We start from the raw sequence: 19,223 nt of genomic DNA on the forward strand, positions 1-19,223 counted from the left end.
CCGAATCCGAACCGCTCCAGCACCTCCCACAGGTACCCCCACTCAACTCTATCAAACGCTTTCTCTGCATCCAGCGCCACCACTATATCCGCCTCCCCCTCCACCGCAGGCATCATAATAACATTTAGCAATCTCCGCACATTCGTGTTGAGCTGCCGTCCCTTGACAAATCCTGTCTGATCCTCGTGTATCACTCCTGGCACACAGTCCTCTATCCTGGTGGCCAGGATCTTCGCCAGCAACTTGGCCTCAACATTGAGGACCGAGATAGGACTGTATGATCCACACTGCAAGGGGTCCTTATCCCGCTTCAGGATCAGAGAGATCAGCTACCGCGACATCGTCGGGGGCAAAGCCCCCCCCCCCCCCCCCCCCCCCCCCATGCCTCATTGAAGGCTCGCACCAACAGGGGACCCACCAGATCCGCATACTTTTTATAAAATTCCACCGGGAACCCATCCGGCCCCGGCGCCTTACCTGACTGCATTTGACCAATCCCCCTGACTAGCTCCTCCAACTCTATCGGCGCCCCCAGCCCCTCTATCAGCTCCTCTTGAACCTTTGGGAAACATAGCCTGTTCATGAAGCTCTCCATCCCCCCCCCCGCCATCGGAGGCTTCGACCGGTACAGTTCCTCGTAGAAGTCCCTAAAGACCCCATTTACCTCTGCCCCCTTCTGCACCACATTCCCACCCTTATCCGTCACTCCACCAATTTCCCTAGCCGCATCTCGCCTACGGAGCTGATGCGCCAACATCCTGCTCGCCTTCTCCCCATACTCATAATCCTGTGCCCTCCTCCACTATGTCTCCGCCTTTCTGGTGGTCAACAAGTCGAACTTGACCTGCAAACTACGCCGTTCCCCCAGCAACCCCTCCTCCGGTGCCTCTGCGTACCTCCTATCCACATCCAGGAGCTCCCCCATCAGTCTCTCCCTCTCCCTCCTTTCCCTATGGGCCCGGATGGAGATCAGCTCCCCCCGTATCACTGCTTTCAGAGCCTCCCAGACCATCCCCACCCGGACCTCCCCCGTGTCGTTGGTATCAAGATACCCCTCAATACTTCCCCGGACCCTCCTACACACCTCATCAGCCAGCATCCCCACATCCAGGCGCCAGAGCGGGCGCTGGTCCCGCGCCTCCCCCATCTCCAGATCAACCCAGTGCGGAGCATGGTCTGAAATTGCTATGGCCGAATACTCGGCATCCTGCACCTTCGGGATCAATCCCCTGCTCAGGACGAAAAAATCTATTCGGCAATAAACCCTATGGACATGAGAGAAAAAGGAATACTCCTGCGTCCTTGGCCTCCCAAACCTCCAGGGATCCACCCGTCCCATCTGGTCCATAAACCCCCTCAGCACTTTGGCCGCCGGCGGTCTCCTACCCGTCCTTGAACTGGACCGGTCCAGTGGGGGATCCAGTACTGTGTTAAAGTCTCCCCTCATGATCAGGCCCCCTGCCTCCAGGTCCGGATTGCGGCCCAACAAGCGCCTCATGAAGCCAGCAACATCCCAATTCAGGGCATATACATTAACCAGCACCACCTTCTCTCCCTGCAGCCTACCCTTCACCATAATATATCTGCCCTCCTTGTCTGACACCACCTCAGCCGCCTCGAACGCCACCCTCTTCCCCACCAGAATCGCCACCCCCCGGTTCTTCGCGTCCAATCCTGAGTGAAAAACCTGCCCCACCCACCCTTTCCTCATACGAACCTGGTCCGCCACCTTCAAGTGGGTCTCCTGGAGCACAGCCACGTCCGCCTTCAGATGAGAAAATACCCTAGTTCTCTTAACCGGCCCATTCAGCCCCCTCACGTTCCAGGTGATCAGCCGGATCAGAGGACAACCCGCCCCCCCTCCCCCGCCGGTTAGCCATAGCTCATCGACTGCTCGCCCCAGGCCAGCGCGCCCCGCCCGACCCGTTCCCCATGGCGATAACGCCTCTCCTCTACCCCCTCGGCCCACACCAGCTCCTTCCTGGCCATTCCAGCAGCAACCCGGTATCCCCTCCCAGGCTAGGACCCCTCCTAGCCGTGATGCACCCTCCATGGTACTTCCGTCAGTCAGCTGACTTCTGCTGACCCCGGCAGCTCCCGCCAAAACCCGTCCCCTCCTGGCATGGGGTCATCCCCCTCTTGCCACACCTCCTTGGCACCGCTTCAGCGCGGGGGAAATAAACCCACGCCCCCACCGCCAGCTCCACCCCCCCTGCCCCGCAGCGTGGGAAACCAAAGGAAAGCCCGCGCTTTCATACTGCCACACCCCACCCTTCTGATACAGCTCCCCAAAATCCAGTTTCACCCCAACCCCCAGCCCCGTACAGAAGAGAAAATAAAAAACACAAACCCCCAACATTCCCCACATAACCCAAAACCATACCCAACAGACAGACCCACCCAGAAACAGAGCAAAAAACCAGCATAAAAAACACATGTCGAAATTACAAAACAGCAACAGCAAAAACAGCAACGACGATAGTGTGCCCCCAGACCCTAGTTCGAGTCCAGCTTCTCCACCTGTACAAAGGCCCACGCCTCCTCCGGGGACTCGAAGTAGTGGTGCCGGTCCTTATATGTCACCCACAGACGCGCAGGCTGCAGCATTCCAAATATGACCTGCCTGGCCTGCAGCACCGCCTTCGTCCGGTTGAACCCGGCCCGCCGCTTAGCTACCTCCGCACTCCAGTCCTGGTAGATTTGCACTACCGAATTCTCCCACTTGCTGCTCCTCTCTTTCTTGGCCCAGCGCAGCACACACTCCCGGTCGCTGAATCGATGGAACCGCACCAGCACCGCCCGTGGGGGTTCATTTGTCTTGGGCCTCCTGGCCAGCACTCTGTGGGCTCCCTCAAGCTCCAGGGGCAGATGGAAGGACCCCGCTCCCATCAACGAGCTCAACATCGTGGTCACATAAGACGGAAGATCTGACCCCTCCGGCCCCTCCGCCAGGCCCAGGATCCTCAAATTATTTCGCTTTGTGCGAACGTCCAGCTCCTCCAAGCGGTCTTGCCACTTTTTGTGGAGTGCCTCGTGCAACTCCACTTTCCCCACGAGGACCACGGCCTCCTCCTCCCGCTCAGCGGCCGGCTGCTGCGACTCACGAATGGAGATCTCCTGGGCTGCCTGGGTCTCAAGCAGCCTGTTGGTAGTCGCATTCAGGGAGTCCAGCAACTCAGCCTTCAGCTCCGCAAAACAGCGCAGAAGAGCAGCTTGCTGCTCCTGCGCCCACTTCCACCAGTCCTCGGGTGTTCCGCCGGCCGCCATTTTGGCCTTCTTCCCCCGCTTTTCTTGGGGAGCTGCTGCAGCCTTTTCCTTTGCCCCACTCCGGGTGAGCACCATAAAGTTCGGGGAATGCTCCTCCAAACACCTTGCCCCACCGGGATTTGTCGAAACAGCGCCGTTTGGGGCCCTCAAATAGGCCCGAAAGTCCTTTAGTAGCGGGAGCTGCCGAACGTGCGGCTTAGCTCCGCATAGCCGCAACCGGAAGTCCGGCGACTCCCACTCTTAAGTGTCCTTGCATCCAGACCCTTCATTGTTCCAATCCATTTTCTTCTCTTTTCATTTCACTTCTCATTCTATTTCACAAATCCCATATCCTAACTTGTGAGCCATGGAGAAATTCCACAGTCCAATCAAATGTTCTAATATTTTAAAAAGAAATTAAACACTTTTAAAATATGTTTTGCTTGTTTGTCCTTTATCATACTCGACACCATAGTTTTCAAAGGTAACTTGCTAAATTACAGTACACTGAGGGTGTGTCGCCTGACTCTGGATTCGATGAGGCCAGTAAATCTCTGGCCGTTCCTCGCCGAGGTTGAGAAATGAAGCAGAGTCCCTTTTTAATAGCGGGGTTGGACTCTGTGCTTCCAGCACCGGGAAACACCCAGCTAAACACGCTCAACACAGGATTCTGTTTCATTTCTGTTAAATTTCACCCTTCATTTTATAAGGGCTATCTCAAATTCGAATAACAATGGTGTTGGGCTGACAGTTTAAAACTATTCGTGTGTGTGTGTAATTTTCCCCTTAATTTTTATAATATAAACTTGTATTAATATTAATTAATCTTTATTAATGTCACAATTAGGCTTACATTAACACTGCAATGAAGTTACTGTGAAAATACCCTAGTTGTTACACTACGGCGGCGCCTGTTCGGGTACACTGAGGGAGATTTCAGAATGCCCAATTCACCTAACAAGCACGTCTTTCGAGACTTGAGGGAGGAAACCAGAGCATTCGCAGGAAACATAAGCAGAGAAGGGGAGACTGTGCAGACGCCGCAGACAGGAATTGAACCTGGATCCCAGGCACTGTGAAGCTACAGTGCCAACCACTGTGCCACGGTGCTGTCCAATTTATTGTGCCCAGACTTAGTGGTTTTGAAATGTCTGATACTCATTGTTAGTGCATTTACATCGGATCTCGCATTTTCATGCTAGCCTGAATGCATTAAAGCCAAATTCATCTTAATTTTTTTCTTAAAAAGAAACAAGGCCGTTAGTCCATGGGTATGCTGTGACATTAAAAGAATCTACTGCAAATCCTGCTCCGCAATGGTACAGAAGAAAATAAAGCCTCATCATATATGGGAACAGGAGGCACACCAATAATTGGGTGTCGTGGGAGGGGGACCGATTTTTCTCTCTTCCCCCTTCTCCTCCCCCCCCCCCCCCCCCCCCCAACAAAGAGAGGAAAATCTGAGCTACCCCACAAACATTAGCAACAGACCAGTACTGTATGCCTTTGCACGGAGGATACTAGCACTGTCAACCGAGTCAAAGAACGAAGCACCTTCACTTCCGCCACACCATCGCCCGGGCAACCATGAACCTTCAACCCCTCACTATAGCGTCCTCTGACTGCCTCAATCAAGCTAGGATCAACAATTCAACTCTGCTCCTCGTCACCAAACTTTGACCAGGATCATTTAGAGACATAGTGCAAGACATATATCCCAAAACAAGGTAATTATGGACTATGAATTAGGATAAATAAAGTATTAAAAGATAAGTAGAGCCAAAGTTCAGGAAAACGCAGCCGCTCCCAGGCTCATGTCACCTGCCCACCCCCAAAAAAAAGATCCATTCTGTTGTCATGTCTGACAATTCAGAAACTTAAAATGTTATGATGCTCAATATAAATTTATTAAAACAAAGAACTGTTTCTTGGTTTCGATCACACATGATCACTTTGCCACACTTGCTCAGATTTCACAACTTTTTCCTCCGATAGTATTTTAAATCATCCTTCCAATTGTTTAAAAATTCCAACCTCCTTTTTATTTCCTACTTCTAGCAGTAAGTTCCAATGATTAGTATCCAATCTCAAAAATTTCTTTCTCTAGAGACAAAATTCCCAATTCTTTAAATTTTGTAACCAGTTTCTAACCCAAGAATAATTCAATTTTGGTCATAATCGTTTCAAATTCCAATCAACCCTACTGAACTTTGAAACGACCTCATTCTCTCATTTGTGAATTTGTATCCGGATAAAAATTCCCATATATTGTTCTCTATCCCGTCGCACCTGTTTTTTGGCGTGGCGCACCCCCGTCAGCAGCGGGATCCTCCGTCCCTGAAGCCAGTCAATTGGGTTACCCATTGGAGCAGCCCCACGGTGTTGGGAAATCCGTGGCTGTGAGCGCTGCCAGTGAAACGAAGGATGCTGCCGACGGAGAAACTAGCAGCATGAATGACCAGTAATCATGACTCAAGGGGTGGGATTCTCCAATAATGGGGCTATGTCTCCATGCCCGCGAGAAAACGGGCACGAATCACTCTGGACTTTTTTCTAGAAAGTCCGGAGTGAGTCTCCGTTTTTAAGGGGGCTAGCAGGGCCCCGCAGTCGTCCACTCAGCTCTGGCCCTGCACTTCCGACCACAGGTCTGCGCAACATGGTGGACCCACACAGTGATCCGTCGCCGAAGAGGTAGGCCCCCAGCCAGATCGGAGGCCCCCCGATCGCGGGCGTGGCCATCATGGAGCGCCCCCCCCACCCCCCCTGATGACAGATCCCCCTGCCTCCCACCAGGACGGCTGCCGCGACTCAGAGCTCCCGCCGGGTGGAACCATACGTGAACCACGCCGGGGGGAACTCGGCTGGTCATCCGCGGAGAATTGCTGTGGGCGCCACGTTAACCACGCGCGTGCAACTGGCGGCGATTCTCCGGTCGCCGGAGAATAGCGGTACGGCGTCGGACCCGATCGTGGGTCTGATGCCCCATTCTCTGCCCCCGCGCCGAGTGCGATTGAGGCATCGAGGGTCGGAGAATCCTGGCATAACTTGGGGGGGGGGGGGGGGGTTACTTTCTTAATTGCCTGTGCCTTTTGTTAGGTTTAAAATGCAAAACCTACTGCCACAAAATCATAATTTCGGGATGAAAAACACTTTTGAGGCATGCAAGCTACATCCTCATACAAATCAGTTTATCTCACACAAGCAAAGAAAAATATGAGGCTGGATTCTCTGTTTCTGAGACTTTAGTGTTGAAGCCAATGGACAATCCGTGGACATTCACGCCAAAACAATCGGCACGGATTGTGTTACTTTACTTTAAGGGGCCAGCACTGATGCCGCATGCAACACAAAATCAATTCGAATGAAAAATGGTGCGGGATTCGTCGGTCTGTGATTGACACTCGGGAGGCTGACAAGCTGCAGCCGCACGCACATTATTCTCTCCACACACACTTATCTCGGCCAAAAAGATGGGACTGGTTGTGCTAATAATGCTGATGGGTCGTCTATTGTCCCGGTGGGACAGCTATACGGCTCGTGCACCAGGTGGGCTGCTAGCGGTGTGCGCAGCTGCATGGCTGCCTTGCTGGCTGTGGCAATGTGCTCTGTGCCCATCCATCCCCACCCCACAGCCCGCCTCCTGGCCACCCCCCGCACCACCACCACAGCGGCACAACTGTCAGCAAACTATGGCGATGTTGGACACGTTCTGTACCCCGTCTCTCTCCTTCAGCAGCTGCCATGCTGGTTTCACAGTTTTTAAAAGCACAAGTGAACCATGCCATCAGGAACTCGGCCCATCGGAGAATCGCGGAGAATACCGGGTCTGGCCCGCGAATGATATACAAACGGTGTCTACTGTAAAATCTCAGAGACAGAACGCTACAACCTCCCAATCCCTTATTCAAAATACAGAAAATACAGAATTTTATGAATTAAAAAATGCAAAAAGTATTCCAAGATTGTTGAGCTTGCAGCGGGGGAGACACACTTTAGAATTTAAACCAGTTTAAAATCTTATGTTTAATACACATTAAACAATTACACAAAAAAACAAAACAGCATGCAAGACCAGGCCACAAAAGGTTTTTAACCCTTTAGTTCACAGGCACAAAACAGCATTTACACAAAGAAAATTACAAGGTAAATTATTTATACCTCCACAAAATACAGCAGAAGCTCTTGCACACTTTTCCCCCTTTGCCTTTCACACAGCATCTTAACTCTACAGTGGGTTGAGCGATTTTATTATTTCCCGAACCGCAAATTTCCCCTCTTTCAACTTTATGCAAGCAGCTGGACCATGATCTGACAGAAAGAGGAACTTGTGTCTTCTCATCTTAGCAGGGACCAGTATTTAATGCCTCTCCATTTTCCCTTTTTAATTTCTGAATTCTCTTACCTGCATTTTAAATTCTCTGACTCCTGGAAAAACCTTGCCACATTGCTCAGCACAGTGAATTGCCCCAACTGAAAGGTTTTTAATCTTCAGCTTTTAGCCTTGTCATCCATCTGTCCATGGATAAGTGTTACTTCTTTGACAGGAACCCTCTTTCTCCCTTCTTTGAGTACTGTGAACAGTGTCTGAACCCATTTATTAGACATCTTGGGCTGGATTCTCTGATTTTCAGGCTATGCCCTGACGCAGGCATGGGAACGGTGGCGTTTTATGACTGAAAAATTGGCGCAAAACAGCCACCGATCCTCCGTTTGGTGGGGCACTAGCAGACGGGCATAGAGCACCCGGCTCGAGCTGCCGATACGCCCGGAGAATAGCCGGATCCATGTCCGTGCATGTGCACGGCGGCAGCCTGCCGCGGCCGCGCTGTGCAACATGGTGCTGGCCGTGCGTGGACCCGGCGTGCCACCATTGCTGGCTGAATTCCAATATCCATTGTCTGCAGGGGATGAAAGGCCGACATCTTGGCATTGTGCATATCCCCTGTCCAGCCAGACTCGTGCCTGCTAGCATGGGTATTGTCGGCTGGTGCTGCCCATGTCAGCAGTACACTCCGCAGCCCCTGTGTGGCGCCTCCATAGTGGCTACTGTGGGTGTTGCCCTTGAGTGGGCTGCGAGAAGACCCACTGGCAGGTGGCGCCGGGCAGGTGATATGTCGGAGGGTGGGCTGTGGGGGTGGTACGGCAGAGAGTGGGGAGTTGGATGAAACATGAGAGTTGGGATGGGGTCACCCATATGGCCGGTGTCACTCTGCAGAACCAGGGGCCAAGGTGGGTGGTCAGTGGGGTGCACAGCAAAATAGCTGCCTTGCAGGCTGCGGCAAAGGCTGTCCATGCCTGGACACTGCCCCATGCACCCCGGCCCATTTCCCCCAACAACTCCCCAGGCCATGGCAGGGCACACACCTAACCCCCCCCCCCCCCTCCCCAGCCCCAGACCGCAGTCCTACTTCATGTCCTACCTCTTCTCTCTCTCTCTCTCTCTCTCTCTCTCTCTCTCTCTCTCTCTCTCTCTCTCTCTCTCTCTCTCTCTCTCTCTCATTGACCACGTCGTCGGTTTCACGATTTTTAAACCTCGCCTTCGGGAATTTGGAGGCGGAGGATCGCGGAGGCCCCAGGGACTACCGAGTCGGGCCCACTAATGATCAGTAAAAGGTGTTTGCTGTACGTGCATTCTAGAAAGCATTTACGCCGCTGTCGAGGCGACAGAGAATTGCTATTCGCTGTGATATCGGCGCCCACCGCAATTTCGGCGATGGAACCGATTCTCTGCCCAATTTTCTTTTCTAATTTGACGTCGGCCGATGGAAAATCCCGCCCCACATCTAAAAGGTGTGAAAGATGTGAATTTGAAGCAGTCTTCCAGTCGAGCATGAAAAGTCCAAAAGCTGGATTCTCCGTTCCGGAGTCTAAGTGCTGACGCCAATGGATGATCCATGGAGTTCCACGATAGAGCAATCGGCGCTACACCCACACCGATTCCGCTACGATGAGGGGCTAGCGACAGCGCTGCGTGGAACACCCGCAGAACACACAAAAAACTCACAGCGATCGTGCAGGACAAGGTGTGCTGGACCGCGTATCTGACTGCGGCATGACTGTCGGCGAAGTCTGTCTATGCTAGACACTGTCTGTACGCCCTCTCTCTCTCCGCAGCCACCATGCCAGGTTCAGAACTGTTGAGAGCACACATGGATCCTGCCGTCGGGTACTCGAACCATCGGAGGCAGTGTATCGCGGGTGGGCCCGATAATTGCAACTATACGTGGCACGCGTCGCAATAATGCTGGAGGGGGTGGGGCATCGCAATTTGAAGTTAAACCGGCGCCTTCCGCGATTTCGGTGTCAGGAGCTATTCCCCACCCGATCAGCTTTCCTGACTCGGTGTCAATTCAAAGGGAAATCCTGCCCCTTGATTTTTTCCCTTTCATTTGGATTTCCACATCTAAATGGAAGTATTTCAGGAATTGTGTGGTATCCATTTTGTGATACCATTAATTCACTGAGACCTCGAGAACGAGTGAACATTTGGCTTTAATATCCATGAACTCGCCTGCCAGAGTCGGCTGTACAAATGAGTGCCACCCACAGGTGGCCGGTCTACATATGGCCCTGATGAGGGCGGAGCCAGAGGCGGAGCCCACCGGGGTTCCAGTACAGTACCTGGAAGTAGCCCGTATCACCACTTCCAGATCATGGGTCACAATATTATACAGGCAGTACAGACAGCTCATGTATTAGGTGAAATACATTCACCACATTCACACCCTGCTTAAAAAAAAAATCAAGTCCAGCGGGGGTGACGTGGGATCCATTAGAGATTCAGTCTGTCTGGAGGCCAGATTGATCTTTTAGACCTCCTCAGCTCTGGCAATGCGGCGAGCACGGTCATTGCAGATGGTGACTCTGGGGGCGTCGTGTCTGGAGCTTGAACCTCAGTCCGGCGTTTCGGTGGGGTTGGGGAGTGGGGGTAGGCAAGGGGGTGGCGTGAGGCGGTTAGGAAGTATATATTACGGTTGGTGGAGGGGAGGGGCCCTTTGAAGTCCATGCTCAGGTGCTCAAAGGGTCGGGAAGCCTTTACCAGGTGGGCCTTCTCTGGCCGGTAGAAGTGCGGTTTACACTCCGCACAGACCTGGCAGCCCCTGGTCATGGCCTTGACCTCCTCGGTGGAGAAGGGCAGGTTGCGGGCCTTAATAAAGTGGATAAGCCGGGTGACAGAGGTCATTGTGGATAGCCCGAAGTCGGTCAACTTGCGCGCTGGCGCATGTGCCGTGGGACAGGGCATCGGGGGGCTCGTTGAACTTCCAGGACGATACTTGATATCGTAATTGTAGGTGGAGAGTTCGATCCTCCACCTCAGGATTTTGTCATTTTTTATTTTGCCCCGTTGTGCGTTGTCAAACATGAAGGTGACTGACCGGTGACGAGGGTGAACCTCCTACCGGCTAGGTAGTGCCTTCAGTGCTGCACAGCTTCCACTTTGGCTTGTGCTTCCTTTTCGACTGAGGAGTGTCGGATCTCGGAAGCGTGGAGGGTTCTAGAGAAGAATGCTACTGGCCTGCCCACCTGGTTGAGTGTGGCGGCCAGTGCGACGTCTGACGCATCGCTCTCTACCTGAAAAGGGACAGATTTGTCCACTGCGTGCATAGCGGCCTTGGTGATGTTGGCCTTGATGTGGCTGAAGGCCGAGTGGGCCTCAGCCGTCAGGGGAAAAGGGGTGGTTAGAATAAGTGGGTGGGTTTTGTCCGTATAGTTGGGGACCCACTGGGTATAGTAGGAGAACAGCCCCAGGCATCATTTGAGGGCCTTGAGGCTGTGGGGAGGGGGGAGTTCCGTGAGGGGGTGCATATGGTTGGGGTCGGGCCCTAGGACTCCGTTCTCCACGACATAGCTGAGTATGGCCAGTCGTGTGGTGCGTAAAATGCACTTCTCTTTGTTATATGTGAGGTTGAGAGATTGTGCAGCCTGGAGGAACCTCTGAAGGTTGGCGCCATGGTCCTGCTGATCATGGCCGCAGATGGTGACATTGTCCAAGTATGGGTATGTAGCCCGCAAACCGTACTGGTCCACCATTCGGTCCATCGTTCTCTGAAAAATTAGTGATGCCGAAAGGGACCCTGAGGAAGTGGAAGAGTCGGCAGGCTGCTTCAAAAGCAGTGTAGTGGCGTTCTTCCGGGCGGATTGGGAGCTGGTGGTAGGCCGACTTCAGATCGACCGTTGAGAGCACATGGTACTGTGCGATCTGGTTGACCATTTCCGCGATGCGGGGGAGGGGGATCCAATTGCGTGAACCGGTTAATAGTCTGGCTGTAATCTACAACCATCCGGTTCTTTTCCCCGGTCCGGATGACCACCACTTGCGTTCTCCAGGGGCTGTTGCTGGCCTCGATAATCCATTCACTCAACAGTCGACTTCCGACTTGATAAAAGCCATATCTTGGGAACTGTACTGGTGGCGATGGGCTTACAATCAGGAGTGAGGTTTGCAAAGAGCGGGGGGGGGGGGGGGGACCTTGGGGGTCGCGAGGCTGCATACCGTGAGGAGGGGCAAGGGTCCTCCGAACTGTAGGGTCAGGCTTCGGTGACTGCATTGGAAGTCTAATTCAAGCAGTAGGGGGGCACAAAGGTGGGGGAGAACATCTGGACCGAATGGGATCCGGAGGAGAGGGAGATGGTTTGGGACGCGGGGTATATGGGGGGGCGCAGCCCCTTACCCTGTCGGGTGGACAAAGCTCTCCGTGCTTCCGGAGTCGGCAGGGGGTCTCGTGCCTGTTGATCTGGACGACCATCATTGGGTTTTTCAAGTGCTTCGGCTGCGACTGGTCGAGGGTAACTGCGCCCAGCTGCAGGTAGCCAGCGTGCTCGGCGGTGTCGGGGTCACAAAATGATGGCTCCCATGAGTCGCACGTGTCGGGCTGGGTCGAAGATGGCGACCAAGATGGCCGGCCCACGAGTCGCACGTGTCGGTTGGTGTTGGAGTCGGCGGGCAAGATGGCAGCCCCCATGAGTCGCATGAGGCTGATGACGTTTTCTGAAGGGGGCATTCTGGGCAGGCATGCAGCCACGTTGCGGGGTTGGCGGGCCTGTGAGTCCACGGGTCAGTCTGTTGATTGTTCGATTTCTGGGCTTCAGGTCGGCCCAGAGAGACTCTGGCGCAGTATCCCTTTTTCCCACAGCCGCTGCACATCGCTGTGCAGGCTGGGCTGCGCTCCTGGGGGTGTTGACCCTGACCGCAGAAGTAGCACTGTGGTTCCTGGGGCTGGACTGGCAGCCACGCGGCACAGACCCGCGACATAATCGGGTACGACATGGGTCGCGACGATGGCCTCCATGAGGGGTTCGCCAGGTCCTCGGGGAACGCACTAAGGTTCTGGCTGGCCACCTCTAACGAGGTAGCTAGTTTTACCGTGTCCCGCAGGTCATGGTTCCGTTTTCCAGCAAGCGCTGCCTGATGTAGTTTGATCGGACCCCAGCCACTTAGGTGTCCCGGATCTGTAGGTTCATGTGTTCCTCCGCGGTCACATCCCGGTAGCTGCAGTTCCTCGCAAGTTGGGTCAATTTTTCCAGATACTCATCTAGCGATTTTCCCAGCGTGTTGACGGCGAGTCGTGAGGAGACGTCAGGCATACACCTCGTTTACTGTCTTTAAGAAATGCACCTTGAGGGTTGCGACCGCCGCCTCGTACGTGGCCGCTTTCTCGCTCATCACAGAAATTCTATGGCTCACCCGAGCGTGGAGGAGTCGTAGCTTGATCGTTTCAGTCAGAAGCGTTTTGAAGGAGTCGAGGTAGGCCTCGAAGCAGTGGAGCCAATGTTCAAAGATCTCCTTGGCTTCTGACGCAAGCATGTTGAGTTCGAGCTTATCTGGCTTGAGAGCGGCTTCCATGATGCTATCGATGGATATTAAATTGTGATGCCGTTAATTCACTATGCGACCGTGAGAACGAGTGAACATTAGGCTTTAATATCCATGAACTCTCCTGCCAGAATTGGCTGCACAAATGGGTGGCACCCACAGATGGCCGGACTATATATGGCCCCGGTGAGGGCAGAGCCAGAGGTGGAGCCAACCGGGGTTCCAGTACAGTACCTGGAAGTAGCCCGCATCATCACGTCCAGGCCATGGGTCACATTATTATACAGGCAGTACAGACAGCTCATGTATTAGGTGAAGTACATTCACCACACCTTTATTAAAATGACAGTTCTTCTTGTCGTTGGAAATCTATAAGGGAATTGTTACCAAGAAGGTTTACTTGTCTGTTCAGAATCGAGTGTTTTTTTTGTTTAATTTTTTAAATCCTTAAAATGTTACTGGAGTTCTCTGCTTTTGGAGTTGGTAGATTTTTCTCCTCATTTTCAAAATACAAAAAAATAGTTTATGCTCAGTAAGACAGGTCTTGCTCTGGGATCTAGCTTGCTTAGCAAGTAACTTATGCTGTGGTTGTAACAATATATTAATTAATGCATAAAAATACTGACGATAAGAGATGTGAGCAGCTAGTAAAAATATTGACATCACTGTAGCCAGTAAATTGAAGATCGGTAAATGATGGAGTCAAGGGATTTCTCGATGTTTTCCATAAATAGATATTTATGAAGGTATCATAGAATAGGTAGGTGGAAATGTTACCTTGTTAGTAAATGAAGATCCAACAGCTGTAAGAAAACTAAAATAATTACTTGGAAAGGGAGTCAGCAAGAACAATAATAATGATGAGATAGTGTAACATTTTCCTAAGTACTGTTGATTCGTGGTTCATTGTACATCATCATGTTGTAATCTGCTGAATAAAGAATGGAGGAAATTGCAACATGATAATTTTGGGAACATTCCCAAGAGAGGTTGAAATGATAAATAATTTCCTTGTGTGAATTTGAATCTGCTGTTTTGCGCAACTTCAGATGGAAAATTGATGCAAATATGTATTGGGAGTGTAGCAATCATAATTTTGTGATTGAATATCTGATTTCATATTTGTTAAAACCAAGAGAGGAGGAAATAACAATAGTGCAAGATTTTAGAACAGACGTCGGGGTGATGAAGAATTGTAGAATTTATTTCGGGTCCATCATGAGGGCTTTTAAAAGCAGGAATTTGTGGGACTACAGACCAGATGAGCTCTTCACAAAACACCAAAGGGAAACCATAGTTCAGTGCCATTATCTCCCCAGCAGTTTTCCCCATACCAAGCAAGACTGCAGAAACGTGAACCCTTTAGTGCAGTGCTGAGGGAGCACTGTTGTACTTGGGGTGACATGTTAACTAAAGACCTCAGCTGCCTTTCCTGCTGGAGGTTTAAAGGATTTTTCTGTTAGCTGGCCAACAGTTATCTCGTAAACATCACGTAAACATATCCATTGCTTTGTTGGCCCTTGTGTGCCAAGCTGTTCCAGTACAGTTACAAAGCTGACATCTGTGGAAAATTTCCAGGGAATGTCCTGTGTACAACATGCAGGACAAATCCAACATGGCCAATACACGCCCCATTAGTCTCGTCTTGACAGTCAGCAGTGATAGGAAGGGGTCATCGACAGTGCTATCACGTGGTACTTACTCGGAAATAAGCAGCTCATTGAATGCATGTTTGGATTCCACATTATGGTTTTAGTTCAAACATGGACATTAGTTCTGAACTCAAGAGGGGGTGAGGAGAGAGTGACTGCCCTTGACATCACATTTGACCAACTGTGGCATCAAGGAGCACTAGGAAAACCTGAAGTCAATGCGAATAAGGGGAAACTCTCCACAGGTTGAAGTAGTTATGTGCTTCCGGTTCTCCCCTCAGCTGGTACTTTTTTTTCCAAAGAGATATGTTAACCATTTCATCTTTTAAAAAATATATAAAACTCTTACATAGAGGTAAACATAAGACATTTGTTTAATCAACTTGAGACAGAGTATGGGTTCATAATGCAACCAGTGCTAGTGCTAAGTGATTTCAATGCACCCCTGAGACCAAAATGAAACCAGTGAAAAGCCAGGACACACTCCACATACCACTGGATTTGATCCCAAATGGAATGAAGAGATCCAGTCCTTTGTGTCCCATAAGTATTTTAAAATTTATCTTGGTGTTGATTTAGTGTGAGTGAACCTGCCTCTACTCTCAAGATTTACACTTTACTGACTGGTCGGTGAGTTCTGGGTAAGAGAACTGGAATTGGAGTTGGGTAATAGGTTTGAGATATTGCTTGACTGGAACCCTTCTCTGTAGAAATGCATTGTAAGGTTACTACTGTATTTACAAAGTAAACAGTGATTAGGCAGGTAGGATTAGGTAGAGCTTGCAGAGGATCATGTGGAACATAAGCAGAACAGTTTGATTCTTTCGCTTTTATTTATATGATCCATCTATATAGTAGATGTTGGGCCCAATCGAACGGCCTTGTCGCACCAGACTCGGAATGCGATGAGACCGATCGCAAGAATTGCGACGTTCGGGACACCTTGTGAGATTGAATGAGTTCTCGCAAGAAGTTGCGATCTGAAGTTGCCCTCACTGGGCAGGATCTAGATTTGCATATTTAAGTGAGCAGTTAGCCTCACTTAAAAATGTCTGTGCTGGAGTCTCCCAAGGCCCGGGATAGAATGCACACACCTGGGAGACCTCTCCGTGGCGGCAATTAGTACTGGCCCACACAAATATGGATCAGGCGTAACGGCACCCAGGGCAGTCTGCCAGGCCATCGGAGGGCCCCCGGTATTCGGGCTCTGGGCAGGGTGGTACCCTGTGTTGCTCGTTATGCTTTCCCTTAATTTTCTCTGTTTTAATTACCTTTGCTCAAGAGTCGCCAGGTATCTTTCTGATACCACCACAGGGTTCAAAGCCGAATACTGATCAATGACTCGATACACCAGTTAGTAAGTTTGAGATCAATACACATTTATTTACACACACAGTCAATTATTACTAATGCATAAACTCTACTCACTAAACTACAACTACTACTAAAGCCTATACTTAGATTCGAGTGGCCCACTCAGTCAGAGGAACAATGGCCGTTGCCCGGTTCTGATACTGCTGGCTTCGAACGGGCATGGGATAGTAGTTAGGAGCGCCTATCTCATAGCGTGCGTTGACCTTAGACTTACTTGGTTGATGCTTTGCGGCCTCTCGTCGCTGAGAGCCAAAAGCCAAGGTGAAGGTGAAGAGATCTTCCAAGAGAGCAAACTGACCTTGGGGACTCTGTTTTATAGTCCCCAGGGGTTTCGCGCCCTTCTGGGCGGACCCCGGACTTGGTCCCAATTAATTGGACCATGTCCCAATCATTTGTATTGATTTTCTCCAATACCGGGGTTGTTCCCTGATCGTTGGGCGGGCCCTATGTAACCGTTGGCCTGCATTTGTTTTAGCTTCCACTGGCACCGGGGAGTCTGTCCTGGTCTCGATTGTTTCAATGTTTATTTTTGTACCCGGAGATAGCTCATTACTATGCTAATGGCTATTGGTTTCAGTTCTGTCTGGGTTTTGCAAGTCTTAATACACAGGAAACCTTGCACCTGCTTGTTTTCTCTAGTGCTGTCCATTTTTCCCTGCACTCTTTGTGAGTGTCCATTTTGGAATCGGGACGTGGCCACCCCAGGTGGCTACACCTGGCACTCCTGTTACCACCCGGGCACCTTGGAACTGCCAGCTTGACACCTTGGCACTGCCATCCTGGCACCCTGGCCTGGCAGTGCCACTCGGGCACCCTGGAAGTGCCAGTCAGTGCGGGAAATTAAGGTAAATGTGGCCTCAGTGGGGCATTGGTACAAAGAACGACCCTGCTAAATGCGCCCAAAACAGGATTCTGTTTCTTTCCCGTTAAATCGTACCTGTATTGTATTTATAGCTGAACAGTTTAACAAACTCGTTTGGTTCTTATGGTTTTAATTCTGTGGCCCACCTATATTGTAACTGTTTTGTATTTATAGCTTGAACAGTTTGATAAACTAGGTTTCTTTTCCCTTGCAGCAAAAGAGAAGAAGCGTGAATGGGCGTGGCTCGGATTATGCTATGTCTTGTTATCCTGTGTGTTCTTTTCAGTCACTTCACTCTTGGTGAAGAAAGTTAAAGACATTCATTCTCTGGAAATCAGTGGGATTCGATGTTTGTTTCAGTGGCTGTTTTCATGGCCTGCCATCATATACAATGAGTAAGTATAAAATAGACCTCCTGTGGCATGCTATATGTTGCAGGTATTATGTTTGAAGTTATCATTAGCATACGCATATATGTAGAATTCCTAATATATTAAAAAATGAGTCACTTCTGCAACAACTATTGTAAGGAACATACTATTTTTATAACCCTCAAGATTCCATAAATGATCAAACTGTTCCTTACCAGTGTTATGAACTTTTTAATGGTTGGTCACCTATATTGTACACGTGCAGCTACCAAATTCAACCAATTTTGTTAGATAAGAACAAACACCCTAGCTGCTAAAGCAGAATTATTTTTTAAAACTGTTGACATCATTGTGCAATGTTCTTTTAGACAACATGATTGTAGTTACAAACAGATAAAACATAATTTTCTTCCTATTCCTGTATGTAATCCAAAGCTCTCTTGATGTCTTACACACGGACATAAAAACAGGAGCCAGGAATAGGCCATTCAGTCCCTCAAGCCTACTCTGCCATTTAATAAAACCGTGGCTGATCTGACAGTAACCTCAAATCTACATCCCGCCAACTCCTGATAACCTATCACCCTCTTGCTTACCAAGAATCTATCCACCTCTGCCTAAAAAATATTCAAAGACTCTGCTTCCACCTTTTCAGGAAAAGAGTTCCAAAGACTCATGACGCTCTGAGAAAAGAATTCACCTCATCTCCCTATCAATTGGGCAACCCCTTAATCTAGTTCTAGATTCTCTCACAAGACAAATCATGAACTAAGCATTTACTGCAAGACCTATATTGGGAGACTAGCAACTTGCATGGATATTTATTGAGTGATTAGACACCAATGGTCTAAGATGAGTGTGTCTAGCTTTAAACATATTTTATTATTCTGTCAGTGCAATGCCAAAGTTATGGACTAAACAACTGTAATTTCAGTATTTAAATTAAGACTATCATGAAGAACTTGTTAGTTGGTTGGGACATTCAAAATTGAAAAGCAGAACAGAAGTAAATATATTCAAGTAAACCTCTTCTTAGAGTTGCTTATGTTATTACTTGAAAAGAGAACAGCAAGCCATCATCAGATCCAAGATGGGCATTAGTGAATATTTTAATATATTAAGCTACTTCAATTTAATACAAAATAATTGAATATCTTATGACACAGCTTATTTATCACTTCTAGATCTCAACCTGCAGACAGTTTCTAGTGTTTCCAATCCTAGATTTTGATCCTCCAGTGCTAGATTTTCATTTGTTCTCTGCATCTCTCAATTTCCCAGCAGGCCTTTTTAATCTTTGACCTTTAAGCCAAACTTTGACTTTTGAATCTCTCATTAGGTCCTGATGATGATTGCAGACTAGCTCAAATGACCCTACTGCTCTGATGTAACTAGGATTTAACTAGTAGAGTTGATGAGGGGGAGCCAGGGAATGTGGTTTATTTGGACTTTCAGAAGGCTTTCGACAGCCCCACAAAAGAGATTAACATGTAAAATACAGCGCATGGATTAGGGGTATTGAATTGAAATGGATAGAAAACTGATTGGCACACAGGAAACAAAGAGTAAGACTTAACAGGTCTTTTTCCAAATGGTAGACGGTGACTATTGTGATCATTGCTGGGACCCCAGCTATTCACAATATATATTAATGATTTAGATGAGGGAACAAAGTATATTAGGCGGAATTCTCCCGAATGCACGCGATGGCCCGACACTGGCGTAAAAGACGGCGCAAACCACTCCCGGGTCGGACCGGAAGTAGCGGAATCCTCCACACTTGCGGGGGCTCGGCCGGTGGCGGAGGGATTGGCTCCGCGCCAGCCGGCGCCGGAGGGACTGCACGAGTTAGCGCATGCGCAGAACCGCCGGCGTATTCTAGCGCATGCGCAGGGGAGTATCTT

General features: G+C 49.9%; 1 protein-coding gene across 1 annotated transcript in view; it reads left to right on the forward strand.

Moving 5' to 3' along the window:
- Nucleotides 1-19,223, forward strand: part of slc35g1 (solute carrier family 35 member G1) — an 80,083-nt gene that overhangs the window by 38,294 nt on the left and 22,566 nt on the right. The window contains exon 2 of the mRNA XM_038821952.1: nt 17,163-17,343. Coding sequence (XP_038677880.1) covers nt 17,163-17,343 — 181 coding nt within the window. The remainder of the gene's footprint in view (nt 1-17,162; nt 17,344-19,223) is intronic.

This window comes from Scyliorhinus canicula, chromosome 16 (genome assembly GCF_902713615.1).
Source record: "Scyliorhinus canicula chromosome 16, sScyCan1.1, whole genome shotgun sequence".
NCBI lineage: Eukaryota > Metazoa > Chordata > Chondrichthyes > Carcharhiniformes > Scyliorhinidae > Scyliorhinus > Scyliorhinus canicula.